The sequence below is a fragment of the Crotalus tigris genome, unplaced genomic scaffold (assembly GCF_016545835.1).
Source record: "Crotalus tigris isolate CLP2741 ecotype Arizona unplaced genomic scaffold, ASM1654583v1 scf7180000018897.258386, whole genome shotgun sequence".
In the NCBI taxonomy this organism is placed as follows: Eukaryota; Metazoa; Chordata; class Lepidosauria; order Squamata; family Viperidae; genus Crotalus; species Crotalus tigris.
Window position 1 is genome coordinate 186452 of NW_024097264.1, and position 17399 is coordinate 203850.

The 17399-nt window shown below is 37.3% G+C and overlaps 1 protein-coding gene across 1 annotated transcript in view; it reads right to left on the minus strand.

The window, feature by feature from the left end:
• LOC120314353 (low-density lipoprotein receptor-related protein 1B-like) overlaps positions 1-17399 on the minus strand; it is a gene marked incomplete at its 5' end in the record, with an annotated part of 153267 nt that overhangs the window by 88725 nt on the left and 47143 nt on the right. The window contains 2 exons of the mRNA XM_039357365.1: positions 2091-2210; positions 8492-8608. Of these exons, the coding sequence (XP_039213299.1) occupies positions 2091-2210; positions 8492-8608 (237 nt within the window). The remainder of the gene's footprint in view (positions 1-2090; positions 2211-8491; positions 8609-17399) is intronic.

Here is a 17399-nt window from a genome sequence, read left to right on the forward strand (position 1 = left end):
TGACTATAGAGAAATGAAAAACAGCATCCAGAAATATACTGTAATTAATAGTACTGAAAGTTGCTAAGTGCAGAATTCACTGAGGCATGTTAGCTTCCTGAAGAAGGGACATAGTGCCCCTTCCTTTATAAGCTGATACTACTGCACGAAACCAATCTGAGGTCATTTTGTGGGAAGCTTTAGGATGTAGGGACCTGAGTTTAATAAACGGGTGATTAAGACACCTGGTTCTAATAAACAGGAGGCTGAATTCAGAATGTGAAAGATTCTGCTCACTTCATCAGGAGTGTTCAGATAAACACCATAATACCAAGCCTAGGCACCTAAACTGGACTTGCCCAGCAAATTGAAAGGCAATCAGAGAGAGATCTGACCACAGTAGTGGACTGATGGAAACATCCTTTATTACCAAAGCACATTACAGTTGCCCAGGACAAAAACCAGGTCCAAACTGCAAACACTAATATGCATTGGTTCCTTGATGACTTGAGACAGGTCTGTAGTTGCTATGTAGGCCAAGAATTCCTGGCCCCTGTTCAAAGACATTTGGTAGCAAAATGAAATCTCCAAGGGCTAACCAGCCATGGGGTCTCCATAGCCAACCTATGGAGAATGTAAAAAATTAGATAATATAGAGAATCAGGGAGATGAGGGGAATCAGGGAAATGGGCAAGAACTGTTATATGAGCTAAAAGGCTGAAACATTCCTTAGGTCCTGGGAAACAAGATAGCATTCAGAATTGTTCAGGAAGGTTCTTTCCCAATTCACTAAGATATAAGAGAGAAGTGAGGTAAAGCACAGACAGGCTTACAAAGATCTAGCCTATCACAATAAAGTACAGTTCTAGTCTTCCTGTGGAATCTGTTTTGTACTCTGATGTAGCTGAAGGGCTAATAAGCAGGGATGATGTTCTGCAGCAGGGCGGGTGATATAACAACAATAATCCTAAATGTTTTCTATAGCCCATCTTCATCTAGAGGGTTTCACATTCAGTTAACTACAGCACAGGGCCAGTGACAGCCCTCAACAATTTATGAATGATAACAACCACCTTTTTCTACTTTCTTGGGTCCTTGACTATTGTTAAACTCCTAAATTGGGAAAGTGCATTTCCAAACCCAAATTTGGCCAGGTATATTTCCTTCCTCTGGGCATTCCAAGTGTCAATTATACTTATTACTTTGGCTGATCTATCCATGTAGACATCTCCATATAGAGATTTATTACAAACCAACTTGATATTCAGAAGCAACATCAGGAGCCCAAGGCCCCCAAGGATCTGATATCCCAGTATAGAATGGAATACTAAGGCTTGGACATTGGAGTACTCTCAATTAGCAGTCTCAGCATGCCTAAGAAAGTCTCACGCTCAGATTTCCACCATACCTATCCTTGCTTGTCACATTTTCAATATTTTTGCCTGCCTTTTCCTCCAGATCCTCCCATTCCTTGCTCTCACCTCTCAAGACAAAACACTCTTAACTCTCACTCATTCATCTGATCTTATCCCACCCCTCAATGAACCTACACAAATAACTATAGTCACTCTAATCCTTCATAAAAACAGCAGATCTGGTCATTTCTGCATTCAGGCACTCAGCAGCCTGCATGGTATGCAGGTTCTGTGACACCTCTACTATCCATCCCATCATCCTATAACAACTTTCCCATCCTAAGTGGACAAAAATATTACAGACATAAGTAGCTGCTTGGGTAACAAAGACTCTAGTTCAGAAGTCCAGCAAAGAGATTTCAACAGGCCAGTGCCTAGAAGTCAACATAAATGGCAGCTAGTCAAAGCCATTGGAGGCATCCAAATAATTTAGGTAGGGTCCTAGAAAAATCATCCACCAACATTCTTTAATCACTCCAGCTCCTTCCTACCCTACAATAGGACGCTCCCTCAAATTTGTCCTCTCTGGCAAAAAAGTATCCTATGGGTCTGGGCTACCATCTATATATGACTATGCAAAATATCTATCTGGAATCATCTTTAGCTTTCTGTTTTATGATCAATGTGTCTTTTTATATGGCATGACTGCTATGTTTGAGATTTCTGATTTTTTACATATCTAAGAAAATGACTTACGACAATCTCCTTCGTCTTCTTCATCACCACAATTATCTTGTCCATTACACCTGAGATTTATTGGGATACATTTCTGATTCTTGGTGCACTTAAATTGACCTGGTAGGCAAACATGTGTGTCTGGAGGTTGGGGATAGGGAAGGAAAGAAAAGAAGGTAACGACATAAAAAACATGCACACAAATAATCCTCATATCATATTGTTTTTTCTTAATTAAGAATTACGTTTTTTATTTTTATTAACCATTAATTGTTATTATAATTTAAACATTCATTAAAATTATTTTCTTAATAAATTCAATAAAAAGCAAAATTTTGATAGAACATTTATAATACAGCATTGTGTCCAACCTAACACTATTTTAAAAGTGTAAGATGGATTTCTTGCTATAACTATTGTACAAGTACTAGTCAAATAACTAGTACAGGATCTAATTAGTAATGAATTATGAAAGCATTTGCAAAATGGTTGTACAAGTAGAATAACATAAAATAACAGGGTTGGAAGGGACCTTGGATATCTTCTAGTCCAACCTCCTGCTCAAGCAGAGACCCTATATCAGGGTGTCAAACTGCTGGCCCATGGGCCGGACACGTCACGCGGAAACTGTGCCCACCCCAGTCCCGGCAATGGCAAACCAGTCTTGATACGTTGCGCGACATCACGTGACATCGTGAGTTTGACATGTCTGCCCTATACCATTCTGGACAAATGGTTGTTCAATCTCTTCTTGAAAACCTCCAGTGATGGAGTACCCATAACTTCTGGAGGCAAGCTGTTCCACTGATTGTTTTCACTGCCAAGAAATTCCTCCTTATTTCTAGATTGGATCACTCTTTAATGATCTTCCATTTGTTACTTCTTGTCTTGCTTGCTTTGGAGAATAGATTGACCCTCTCTTTTCTTTGATAGGCCCTCAAGTATTACAAGACTGCTAACATGTCACCCCTGGTCCTTCTTTTTGATAGACTAGATATAGACTAGCTAATTCCTGTATGGTTTAGTCTTGTCATCTTTGCTGCTCTTCTCTGCACACTTTCTACAGTATAAGCATCATTTTTCTAATTATCATGACTGAACTGGATATAGCATTCCAAGTATGGTCTTACCAGTGGAATATAAATAGGTACTATCATTTCATGTGATCTCAGTACTATCCTTCTGTTGATATAGCTTTTGACTGTATTAGGGTTTTTTTGATAGGTGTAGCACACTGCTGGCTCATATTTCAGTGGTTGTCCACTAGGACACCTAGATCTCTCTCATATTACTACTGTTAATCTAAGTACCACTTATTCTATACCTGTGCACTTGGCTTTTCTTGCCTAAGTGTAAGATATTACTTTTCTCACCGCTGAATTGTATTTTGTTAGATAGGGCTCAATCTGAGTCTGTCTTCTAAAGCAGACATGTCAAACTTGCAATGTCATGTGACATCGCACAACATATCAGAGCTTTTTCCCCATTGCCGGCAATGGGGTGGGTGCAGTTTCCTCATGACGCATCCGGCCCATGGGCTGGCAGTTTGACACCCCTGTTCTAAAGTGTTGGCTATTCCCCCAGCTTGGTGTCACCTGCAAATTTGATGAGTTCCCCTTTTATCCCCTTGTCTAAATCATTTGTGCAGATGTTGAAGAGCACTGGGCCTAAGTCAGAAATTTAATGTAAACACTGCATGCTTCCTTCCATTTAGATGAAGTTCCACTGAGGACTACAGGTTGAGTGTTGTTGGTTAGCCAACTGCGAATCCCTGTGCTGGTGATGTTATCTATCCCACATTTTTCTATCTTACTGAGAAGTAGGCTATGATCTACTTTGTCAAATGTCTTACTGAAGTCTAAATAAATTAGGTCCACAGCTTTTCCCCCAATCCACTAATTTAGTCATGTCAAACAAGACAATAAAGTTTGTCTGGTATTACCATGTTGGCTTCTAGTAATCCTTAGATAGATTGTTTTTAAGTGCTTGCAAATCTGCTGCTTGATTACCTTTTCCAGGATTTTCTCAGGTATTGATTGAGGCTGCTTGGGCTGTAGTTTCCTGCATCTATTTTTTCTTGATTTGAAGACTGGAATCAGATCAGTTCTTTTCCAGTACTCTGGTAGTTCCCCAGGGCTCCAGGAGCTCTGAAAGTTTTTGTTCAGGAGTTCTGTGATTGGGTCTGCTAGCTCCTTCAGAATTCTATGATGTAATTCAGCCTGCCCTGATTATTTGAACTCATCTAGATAGGTGTTCTGGACTATTTTTACATGCATTCCTATTCACTCTTCTATGGTTTTAATGCAGAAGACAGATTGATAAATTGGACTATTTTTCCTTTTGCATGAAGGCAGATAAAAAGAATGAATTAAGCAGTTCTGCTTTCTCCCTGCTACCCATCATCTCCTTGCCATCTTTTCCGATTAGTGGGTGGATCATTTCTTTGTTTCTTACATGTTTAAAAAAACTTTTTATTATTTCTTTTGGCATTTGTTGCAAGTCTTAGTTCATTCTAAGCCTTAGCTCTCCTGACTTTGTTCTTGCAGATTTGGGTTATTTGTTGACATTCTTTTTTAAGTTACGTGTTCCTCTTTCCATTGGTTTATTTGTCCTTTTTGTCTCTCAGTTTACCAGAGAGTTCTTTATGCAACCATATTGGTTTCATTTGCGGGGGTGTTGTCTCTTGTTTTTCTTCTCTGTGGTATTGTGTTAGACTGGGCTTTTACAGTCTCATTTTTTTCAGAACATCTTGAATTGTTTTCCTCTTTAGGATTTCTATTCATGGAATTCTTCCTAAACTCTTTCCTGAACTCTAAGTTCCAAGTTTGCTGAAGTTGGCTTTCTGAAAGTCTAAGACACTACTTTGACTTCATTGAATTATTTGTGACTGCATTAGGTTGAATTCTAGTGTGACATGGTCACTCTCCCCCAAAGTTCCCACAACCTCAACCCCCTCTATCATTTCATTGTTGTTAGTAAGATTTAAGTCCAGTATAGCTGACCCTCTAGTTCCCTCCTCTACCTTTTGGGTAACAAGATATCTGCTAGGTTCATCAGGAACCTGTTTGATATCCTATTTGGTGTAGAGTTTGTCTCCCAGATGATGTCAGAGGACTTACAGTCTCCCATTAGTACTGTGGTATGTTTTCCAAACATCTTAGCTGACTGAATAGCAAAAAGTTCATCTTCTTCCTTTGCTTGGTTGGGTGGTTTCTAGTATACACCTATGGCAATGTCATTCCTTTTTCCTTCTATATTAACCCAAATCCATTCAAGAAGATTTTCAGCTATGGTTTTGTGCATTTCTGTAGAAGTTTAGTTATTTGCTACAAATAATGCAACTCTACTTCCTCTTTTGTTAGCTCTGTTTCTTTTGAATAATTTAAAGCCTTTTAGCAGTATATTCCAGTTTGGGGTTTCATCTCACGAAGATTTGGTAATGGCAACAATGTTGAACCTGTTCTCATATACTAGCATCACATTTGCCCTGTTTGTTCCTTATACTTCAAGCCTTAGTGTATAGATTTTTGAGACCTTCTTGACTGAAATTGCATTTGCTTCCTACTTTATATCTGAGTTCTCCTTCCTTTTTATCACTCCTTATCTCATTGTTTGATTGGCTTTCTTGAGGTTTATGCTTGGGATTCAGTCCTAAAGATCGGTCTCCCTCCCCTTTCAGTTTTAGTTTAAAGCACTTCAGATAAGCTGAGCCAGCTGTCTTCCTTGTTCTTTTGAGGTATAGTGCATCTTCTGCCAGAAGCCCTTTATGCAGGTAATATAGACCATGGTCTAGAAATCCAAAGTTCTCTTAATGGCACCATTATTTAAGCCAGTGGTTTACTTCTAAAATCCTTTGTTCCCTAATTAGATGTTGACCTTCCATTGGAAATACAGATGAAAGCACCACCTCTTGTCTCTTTGGGTTTCATGCCTAGCTGTTCATAGTATAATATTGTTTTCAAGCTTTTTGTTGTATCATCTATCCCCATATGAAATAGAAGAAAAGGACAATAATCTGTGGGCTTAATTATTTTAGTAAGTCTCTAGGTCACATTTTTGCTCTTTGCTCCTGGAAGACAGCATACCTCCCTTGATAGATTGTCTGGTCTGCAGATTGCTAATTCCATTCCTCTGAAAAATGAGTTTCCTATTACCAACTCACACTCTTTTCTTCCTGTCACTAGTGTGCTTGATAATGTCCCTTTGCCAAATATCTGCATGTTTTCTTCCAGGGGTAGGAGATAAAGTTGATTGTTCAGCTCCAGCAGGACTGGACTGAACTGGGCTGGACTACAGGGACATTGTTTTAGATTTTTTTTCTATGTGTCATTTTGCCATCAATTATCTCTAAAGTTTCATTTTTCTGATAGTTGTTCTTTAATGTGTTAATGTCTTCCTTTAGTTGGAATTTATCATTTTGCTGTTTGAATCTCAGAGTGGCTAGATTTGCCTCTAGATCCTTTACTTTTTCCTTGAGTAATTCATTTAATTTACATTTGGTAGAAATTTAATTTGTGTCTTCTATTGGCATGAATACATACATGGCACTTATTCTGCAAATCACAACAGTGTTAGTCTTTTTTAGTGACTATTTGTTTTTCCATGACTGTTATTTTTCTTGCATACGGTCCCAACAATTCCAATGTAGGATCCCTTATTTCTTTTACAATTTGGTTTAATACAGGATTTTATTTTTTTTAACAATCTTTTCCATACTGTAGCCTTTGGTTTTTTAAAAATTGGTCATTGCTTCCTCTTGTGGTTAATGTTGAAATAACACCTGAATATTAGTGTTGGAGTAAACTTTAAACTTAACACATCAAAGACAGATCAGATCATCTTCAAAATATAGTTTGTAATCCACGGAAAGAAGAAGCAAAAAGAATAAAAGGAAAAAAGGCTCTCAGTTCACAGTTATTGTAAAAGAATATAGAAAATAGTATTTTTTTTGTTCCTAGTAGTTATGTCAGGGTCTTATTTTTTTTAGCAGTATTTCTAATTTTGCCTATTTTTGGGGTACCTTCTTTTTTAATTTTAAAAAAAACTTAAAGATTTATAAATTTAGTTTTTTTAAAAATTAAAAATTAAATTTAAAATAGTTTTATGAAGGAATTTAATTTTATGATAATAAATTGGTCTAATTTTTAATCAGTTATTTTCTTTATTTTTTTAAAAAAATCTAAAAATTCAAAAACCTAAAAATTTTATAATATACAATATACAAAATTTTAGAATACAAATTTCAATTTTTTTAAAAAAAATTGTTTATGCAGTGTTTTATTTTTTAATAATCACTCTTGAGTTTAATGCTGAAATAATGCTTAAAAGTGAATCCTCTGCTCCCTCTTGTGGCTAGTGTTTAATTTCCTCTTATGGCTAGTGTTGAAACAGTCTGTTAATGTAAAAGTGTAAATTGTCCTTCCTTTACTTCTGTGTAAAGTTTGGTTGTCGCTATTTTGACATGTTGCATTGCTATTTCATATTCCATTGCACCAATGTGGTTCCTACCATTCTCAGCCAACATGCCGCATGTCCCAATTACATTTTGATGCCATTCCTTCTTCTTCAACTCTTTTTCTCTTTCCATTACGTCACTAACTTTTTTTTTATAACTTTACTTTTCCTGCTTTTTTGTCTCCTTCTTCTTTACTCTAAGCACCTTCAGTTGCACATGCTGCCACTGCTGTTGTCAATGTTAGTTGTGTCCCTGGGCTTTGCCACTCCTCAGTTGCAACTCACAGTCATGTGGCTGCTGCCGCCACCACTGCCACTTGTTGCGCCCACTGCCAATGCCACCATTGCCACCTTTCCTCGTCCTCCTATTTCCTTCTCTTGCTTTCCTTGTTTTCCTTCTCCTTTTCCTCCTTCCTTTGGTTCTTTAACTTTTTAACTTCATTTAACTTTACTTCTTTTAAATGATTTAAATTATTAAATTATGTAGAGCATAATTTATGGCAGCCATTCCGAAATTGGGAAAGGGGAATCCTGTCTTGGCATTTACTTAAATAATACTTTGATTATTTGCCTTGCCATGTAAGAGAATTTTCAAATATAATTATTTTTCAATCTGTTAAATTTCTTAATACACAGCAGTACTGGCCGCATCAAATAATTCAAGATTTTAGTTAATCAGAGTGAAAACTCCAAATGAGCCTTATTAAAAAAATAGGTCTTTTATTCTTTTGTTGAATCAACCTGAGAGATACATTTCTTAAAATATTACACTGATATATTGTAGGACTGTATCCATCTCTGTTCATTTCTGATCAAAATTTCTTCCACACAAACACAATTCTCCTGAAGGTTAAATTGTCCCTTACATATTACACGAGGAGTGTTTTCAGCACATATATAGGATAGCAGTGAACAATATTCTCTCAGTTGTCCAATATGTATTTCTTTTATATCATTTAATGACTCACCACAGTTAAGTTCATCTGAGCTATCTCCACAATCATTTTCCCCATCACATATAAAAGCTGGTAAAACACAGAGACCAGTTCCACATTGAAAACGTCCTGGTTGACATTTAAATTCAGCTGAAAAAGAAAGGGAGGTTTAGAATGCTACATATTTTGGTAATAAAGTGAAATTGGGGCTTTTCTAACATTCCCAGAAATTCTATGCAATAAAGATAGGCAATTAAATCATATATGGTAAGAATTTTTGAATACAGATTCAAAAATATCTGATTCCTCAGCCTATTTAATCATAATGTTCTCTTCTAAGACACAGTCAGTTTTTTAAAAAATATATTTTATTAGATTTTATATGGGTAGGGAAAAGGTAGGGTCGGTGCGGGTACAAGAAAATCAGGATAAAAGGGACAGGGTGTTGATAACTACAGTAAATACGTAATTCAGCGAACAAGCTGTCGTCCGGGTCTTCATATTAAGTATTATTGTTTATATAATACTAGACATTTCTAAGAATAAATTGATGTAGTTACAACTGACATTTGGTAAAAGACTAATATTTTAATATCAGCTCTTTGTAAAATCCCATTATTTTTATGTCTTTTTCATATCTTCTTTGAATTTGCAAATAGGACCACCATGTTAAGTCAATACCTTGTTGTTGAAGGGCTTGCCTGTCTTTGAGTTTTCTGTCCTTGTCCAAAATATCTTTATAACTAACAAGTTTATCATAATTAATCAAATTTGGGTAAGCAAATGCTTCTATTGTTGAAAGCCACTCAGAAATTTTCATATACATTTTGTGTCTAACTTTCTCCCATTCAGAAAGTAAAACATTTCTTATAGCATGGTTTTGAAAGTACTTATGTATTTTAGCTTTCTCGTACCATAAAAAGGCATGCCAGCCTAGCTGAAGGTCATATCCCTCTAAATAGAGAATTTGCTTATTTCTCAGAGTAATCCATTCTTTAAACCAAAGCAAAATAGCTGCTTGATAATAAAGTCTCCAATCCAGAAGTCCAAAACCCCCTCTATCTTTCGAGTCTTGTAGAAGTTTACATTTAATTCATTCTTTCTTTCTTTCTTTCTTTCTTTCTTTCTTTCTTTCTTTCTTTCTTTCTTTCTTTCTTTCTTTCTTTCTTTCTTTCCATATAAATCTTAATATCATTGCATTTAAATTGTCAAAAAATTTCTTACCCAGCTTTACAGGAACTGTTTGAAATAAAAAAATTAGCTTTGGTAAAATGTGCATTTTAACAGTTGCTATTCTTCCTAGCAATGATAGTTGGAGATTTTCCCATTTTTCCAAGTCAATTTTTATTTGTTTTATTAGTCTCTCATAATTATCTTCTTTTAGTAATATATATTTCGCCATAAGATAGATACCTAAATATTTAATTTTTTTAACTATTTGAAGATTTGTCTTTTTGGCAAGTTGAGTTTTCTTTTTATCAGTTAATTTTTTTGTTAACACTTTAGTTTTTTCCTTATTTATTTTCAGTCCAGCCACTTCTCCAAATTTCTCAATTTTCTGCAAAAGTTTAGGGGCTGTTTCCAAAGGCTCCTCTAAGATAAAGACCAGATCATCCGCAAAAGCCTGTAATTTATATTTCTGGTCTTTAATCTCAAGACCTTTAATTTCTATGTCTTGCCTGATGTTTCTAGTCAATACCTCCAGAGTAAAAATAAATAGCAGGGGGGAGAGTGGACATCCCTGTCTCGTGCCTTTTTTAATATCAAAGCTCTCTGTATAATCTCCATCTATAAGTATCCTTGCTGATTATTTCTTGTAGATCGCTTGGATTGCTTTAATAAAGTTTTCACCGAAGTCCATTTCCTGTAGTTGTTGAAACATAAATTGCCAATTTAAATTATCAAATGCTTTTTGTGCATCAAGAAATATAAGTGCCATCTGGTTCCCTCGATGATTTTCATAATACTCCAAAATATTTAAAATAATCCTTAAATTGTTCTTTATCTGTCTTTTAGGAAGAAAGCCATCTATTAAAAAACTTTTCATTCTTTCTGCCAAAATTGCAGCAAAGATTTTATAATCCACATTTAGTAACGATATTGGCCTATAGTTTTTAATTTGTGTAGGATCTGTATCTTCTTTAGGTATCAAGGTAATATTAGCTTCAGTCCATGAGTTCAGAACTTTTGTCTGTATAGATGTTTCATTATACAAGTCCTTCAGAAAAGGAGTCACAGTATCTTGTAAAGCTACATAAAATTCTGCAGGTAGTCCATCCGGCCCCGGTGTCTTATCTTTCTTTTGTCTTCTAATTGCCTCTATGATCACCATCATTGATATCTTCTCATTTAACCTTTGTCGCATATTTTCTGATATTTTTGGAAGATTTGCTTTTTTAAAATAGTCCTTCAGAAATCGTCTCAGCCTTATAAAGTAGCTCATAAAAGGCTTTAGCGATTTTTTTAATATCACCATTATGACAGTGTATTTCACCCTTTTCATCCAGTAATTTACTTATTGATCTTTTTTCCTCTTTCTTTTTTCAATCTATATGCAAGCCATCTACCCGGTTTATTAGCATTTTCAAAAAAGTTCTGTTTGGCTCATTTAATCTGTTGTGCCATAGTATCAGTCTCGAGTAGATTTAATTTTATGTTTTATTAAGTCCATTTGTATCTTCAAATTTTTCTTTTGTGGATCAGTTTGTAACTCCAGCTCCAATATACCAGTTTGGACTGAGACACAGTCAGTTTTAATCATATAGAAATACAGTCTCAAAAAACATAGTGTAATGTGTTTCCAGTGTTATATTTCTAGAAATTTTAATCAATCATCTCCTTACTATACTGAATTAAATGGCTTTACCCATATTATTCCTGGTTCCAAGTTACATTTTCTATACACCTTTTCTAGCTGGCTGACCTTTGCTGATTTGGAAAAAACTAAGCTTGAACAAATTGCTTTCCTGGGAAACAACTATGAAATCCCAGAAGTATAAATTGGAGAGGAAGTACAAAAAAAAAAAAAAAAAAAGCATAGATAGATAGATAGACAGACAGACAGACAGATAGATAAACAAATTCCTAGGAGAAAAAAAAAACATAGCAAACCATTAGATGTTTCCATACAATGGTTAGGAGGTGAGCATGACTCAAAAAAGATCTTATCTTTAAACACAAAAAATGAGTCCAATTGGTATCAAAAGCTCTGTTTCTCATCAATAGCACATGTGCTTTCTTTTATTTGATTTGCTATAAAGGCAATATATAAAATGTATCAACAATCAACAATCATAATTTCTACAGGTAGTCCTTGACCTACAGACATTTGTTTAATGGTGGCCTTGGAAAGGGTGCTTTATAAAACACTTTTGACCATTGCAAAATATCACACATCCCACACGGTCATGATCTGAGTGCATGGCAACATGATCATAGTTACAACCGGTTTACAAGCACCTCATAATCCCGTGATTGCCATTTGCAATACTCTCTGCCAACAAAATACATGGTATCTTATCTCTCTCCCTCGGTTGAGAGAGGCTGTTCAATTTTAACACAGATGGCCTTTTTGACTCCTCTTTCACACCAGTGATCCTCTCTATCCAGAATGTTCACATTCTGATTTGAACCTGTCCCCTGTCTACAACACAGTCCATTCAGCAGTCCCAAGAAAGTTTCATGCCTATTTGAACTCTGATTCACGTGACCTTGATAGTACAGAAAAAAATTCAAAGTGCTTCAATGACTCTCAGAGAGCTAATAACCAACCTTCAGAATGCTAATGACCAGAGGACTGCAAAGAATATAAATCCTTCCATTCCCACCATTCAGTCAGAACTGAAGAAGCTTCTTGGATGAGAAGTGAAGCATTTTCAAAGAAAAAAGTAAGAAAGTCAAGTGGCCTTTGGGACTGGACTTTTAGTATTAGAGCAGAGAGGTAGTGTGGTAAGGTAAAGGGTATAGGATGCCTTGATGGGATGGAACTGGCTCTGGGAGGCCTAGTGCAGGACATGCACCAGTCCCTCTCCTCTTAAAGGCTGAAAATCTTGCTTGGATTTCACCAGGTAGTATTTTCAGCTCCTGAAGGGAGAAACACTCATATATGACCTGCACTGGGCTTCCCAGAATCTCCCCTCCAACCCCCCATGCTCCTTAGTTGGAACTCTGCTTTACAACCCATGAGGTTGCTTAACACTCATAACCAAGGGTGTTGGTAATCACAGTCCTTGAGCAAAGAACTCATTTGGTGTCTCACTCAATGATGACTTTGTTCAATGATTTAGTGTTAGGTACCAATTGTAGTAGAAAGCTGAGGACTACCTATATATCTAAAGTTCCAAACTTTTCAAAGAGTCACTTTTGGGGTTAATATCCTTATTAGAGGATATAATCATATGCTTATTTACCCTGAATTTTTACTACTATGAACAAAGGTTTCTAGTATATGTTTTAATACAATATACAATTTAGGAATTCTCATTTATACTAAATTATTTTGAATGGTTAAAGTTCCAAAACTCCATAACATAAATAAACAAAAGATATAATGTATATACTAAAATGATAAAGAATGTTTGCTGATGTGTGTTATTGTTTTCCTTCAGAATGGACCTGTAGATCTTTTTCTAAACCAACTTACGTTTATACACTCTCTCATAATAGTAATCTCATGACTGATAACCAGTAGTGGGATTCAGATAATTTAACATCCAGTTCTTTCTGAAATCACAGAACCCTGTGTAGGGGGTGGAGCTACCCCATGTGCCCCGCTCCTACTTACTTTAGGGCCCCTGCACCCAGGCCACTTCCCACTCAGTGACCTCCCTCTGCCAGTTCAATGACCCAGCTGCCCACCTGCCTCTTTCCTTTCACTCCCCTCCCGAGCTGGACTGCCATGCTATGGAGAATGGATCTTACTCAGTCCCCCTCTGCCTTTTCAGAGCCAGGGGGGGGGAGTGATAGTGAAAGGCTCTGTTGCCACTGCGCAACAGCCATGTCTACTGCTAGAGGGGCTTTTGTCAGTCTCCACCATCCCTGCTTCCCCGCTTTGCCCTGTGATCACCTGCCCAGTAGCAGCTACCACCTCCTTTTCCTCCGCCAACTCTCCCATGACCTCCCATGCTGCCTCCCTCTGCCAGCAATGGTATCTCTCCAGCAGCCGTCCATCGCCGCCATGGCGCACCTGCTTGCACAAAGCAGCAGCCTATGTGGGCTGCCTTCTTCCCAGCCAAGAAAGAGAGAAAGGGAGAAAGGCAGCTTACAAAACTTCCTTTGCCTCCCTGGGTGTTCTTAAGTCTTTCTTCCTTCTTCTGGTCAGCACTTTCTTGCTGCCCTGCATCTCTCTTCTCCGTTCTACAAATGGCAGCCCCATTTTCTGCCACTTTCCTCCGCTTCTTCACCTGCTTCGCGCTGCAAACAGAAGAGCTTTGCTCTTTTTCTCCAGGGCCTTTGAAATTGCCCCCCCCCTCGCTTTTCTGCCTTAAAATCCAGAGCAGACTCTCAGCTGCTCATCAAATCATACCGGTAGCTACTTTGTCCTCAGCTGATCAGGAGGAAAATGTGTCTACTCTGATTTTAAGACAGAAAAGTGAAGGGGGGCAATTTCAAAAGACCTCCTGGAAAAAAAGAGCAAAACTATTCTGTTTGCCATCCGAAGTGTGTATCAAGGCCAACCCTGCGGGAAGCGGATCCACTTCCTAAGGGCTTTGCAGAACCATTGGAGAAGGGGAGCTTGGTCTTCCTCATCCAGCTCCAGCTGGAGTAGTTTTTCCAGAGCTTAGCATCCTTCCATACAAAGCATCTTTCCTTTCCTCTCTTCTGCCAGGAGGAAAGCAGCAGAAAACAGGGCTGCCATTTCCAGAACGGAGAAGGGAGATGCTAGCTGATGCTGGGTGAGCAAGAAAGTGCACGTCAGAAAGTGCCGTGGAAGCGACAGAGGGCTGGTGGAGGGACACCAGGGCTGGTGGAGGGAGGTGGCAGGGGAGATTTGCGCAGATTTATCATAAGAGGTTCACCAAACTCAACAAAAAATTATGTATCAGTGCAAACCAGCTGAATCCCACCACTGCTGTTAATTCCAACTAATTAAAAAGCATTCATCATGACTTGCAACAGTTTTTCTTTTCAACACCGCTGAAGCATTAATTGCAAAAGGTAATTAAGAACACCTGGTTTTCTCCTAGATAATCTAGATTTGAATGTAAGAGACCACCTCTTACTTTGAATTTGAATTATAGTAAAGAAGATAAGTACTGAGATCCATTTTGTATCTGTTGCCTAAAAATCCATTTTTTTCCCGTTCCCCAAGGATTGGTGTATATCTTAGCTATATTTTAGAGCAGGCATGTCAAACTCATGACATGTGATGTCGTGTGACGTATCGGGACTTTTTGCCCATTGCCGGCAATGGGGTGGGCGCAGTTTCGGCATGACGCATCTAGCCTGTGGGACAGCAGTTTGACATGCCTGTTTTGGAGGATTGCTTATTTTAGCAGGGGGAATTCCAACCCTCTTGAGTTCCTACCCACTTTACTGTTTTCAGGATATGGGTAATGGGAGATCAGCTGAGTTGCCTAGTAATTTCCTAATTTGAAAAGGATGTGGCTTATTAACTTCTTGCTGAGGAAAATAAGGAGCTAGGTTTCAGGGACTGAGTTTACTGAATAAGTGAATAGGAAGAACTAAGATGAATCTTCCAAAAGAGTGAAACAACAACCACAAGTGGCCATGTGTTCTGAGAGACTGCTTGCTCAACTATGAGGACTAGAAAGTCTATCTCCTGTATAGTTCATCATTGCAGCAGGTATAGCATATCTTGAAAGCTGCTGATTGCCCAAAGTACTATATGTGGGGCAGCCGACTGATTGCTGTGTCTCAAGTAAGTGTAAACTTTGAAAGGAATATAAAGAAGACACATTTGAGGAACTGAGCAAATGTATATGGAGAATGAAAGCAGTTTTCTAGGGGATACTTTTCCTCTCTTAGTCAAGAGTTGGAAAACAGAAGAAGAGAAAAAAAAATAAAAGCCTTTCTACTGATGTGTTCTAAAAGAGAAGAGGAAAAAATAGGAGTCTGAGACGGGCAATGCTTATGGAATGTCTGTCTTTCTGCCTGAAAAGAAGTTGCATACTTTATACAGCCCTGAAAAAAAGCTAGAGAATGAGCCTACACTCAATGGCCACACTTCAACTGGTAAGAAAGAAGGATTTATCAGTTCAAAGAAAGGAAGCATTACAACAGAACCTGACAGTAACAAAAACTCTCCATAAGGAATACTGTCAAATGGAGGAGTAAGCCCAATGGATGAGAGTAAAGATCAGAAGTAAGCGACACAAATCAGGTTCTGTCTCACTGGAACTCAGAAGTAGTTTTCAGGTCCTTTGAAAGAAAACAGGCTCTGAGTGTTCAAAATAGGAAATAGAAGCACTGTAAGAGAGTAGATTCCTTGCGGCATACATAATGCAACTGTTACTCTACAAGAAGACAAAGAGAAAAGCCAATGTAGCTGTTGACTCACTAGTATCAGCAACTGACACAAATACACACTGACATAAATCTATTAGTTTGTTGTCTTTCAGGGCCAAGGATCAGGACATAACAGAACACCTTCCAAGTTAGCAAGTGCCTTCCTGCTAATAGCCATGGGACATAGAATACTGCAGGGAAGTGATTCAACCATATCGCTATGGATTTTGAAAAAGACCTCAGGGGAAAAATATTAAAATTGCCGTGTCCTTAGCTAATATTCTTATTCATTTTTTCCAATCCATAGAAGAGGAAAGATGAATATAGCAGATCAATTTCTAACTTTCAAATTTTGCTGAAGAGATTTTGCTTTCTGGGACAATCATCTGAATTACCTACAAGACAGATTGACTGGCATCTCACAAGAACTTACAAAAATGTATTTGACCAAAACATGAAAAGCTTGATTAGAATAGCTTTATAAGGAATGTTTGGGGGGACGGCTTGCAGGAGCGGGTAGGGGGAGGAAGTGAAAATGAAAATCCTAAAGGAGAAACCTCAAGTAAAGATTTCTGCATAGTAAAATCTGAAAAAAAATGGTTGATATATTTCATGACCTTTATTGTGAATATAGTCATGCTCAGAGTAAAATACTCAGGGAATAAACCAGATGAGCCCCCTAAGCTATTAATTGAAAGAGCCAGATATAATTTAAAAGACATATTGGAGACCTGATGGGATGACTCTCGTGATTGATATATATATAGCAAGTGAAAAAAATGTATGGTAAAAAGGAACAGAAACAAGAGAAATCATGTTGCTCTTATATCCAAATAAATGAGTCTGGCAATGCTATAGAGACCATCAGGCTTAAAATAATCAAATAAAAGTAATGCTGTTGTAAGTGTCTATCACCCCATCTAAGCCAGAGAAGATATATGTTGTTTTCCAAAAGCAAATTGCTGTTCTTTTGAAGAGGCATAAAGTGGCAGGAATCAGAAAGTTTAATTGTTCTAATACCTGCTGGGACAAACTATTAAAAGCATAATTACCTTTCTGGTTTCTTTCTGTATGTTATATATTTCATCAGCATTAATATAGATGAACATTTTTATTTCCCCCAAAATATTTCTACAATAAAATATAAAAAAAAGAGAGAACAGGTATCCTTGTTTTGGGTTCCTATTTCTTTGAGAATATTCTTCACTTGCTTCAAAATAATCGATGAGGTTGGGGAATTGTTCATTGGTCTGGTGACGACATGTTATCTCAATATATTTATTTGTATTTTGCTAAAACTTTAGAAGATTCTGTTGGATACGGGTGACTTATAGTCCTAGCAAATCTGGCATAACATGATTAGTGCAGCCTAATACTTAGACTGTTTGGACTAAAAATAAAAAAGCCTGAATTAATTTTTGATTCAATCTTTATATCTGGTGCTGATTTTGGACCTGTTAAACTGAAGAAGCTT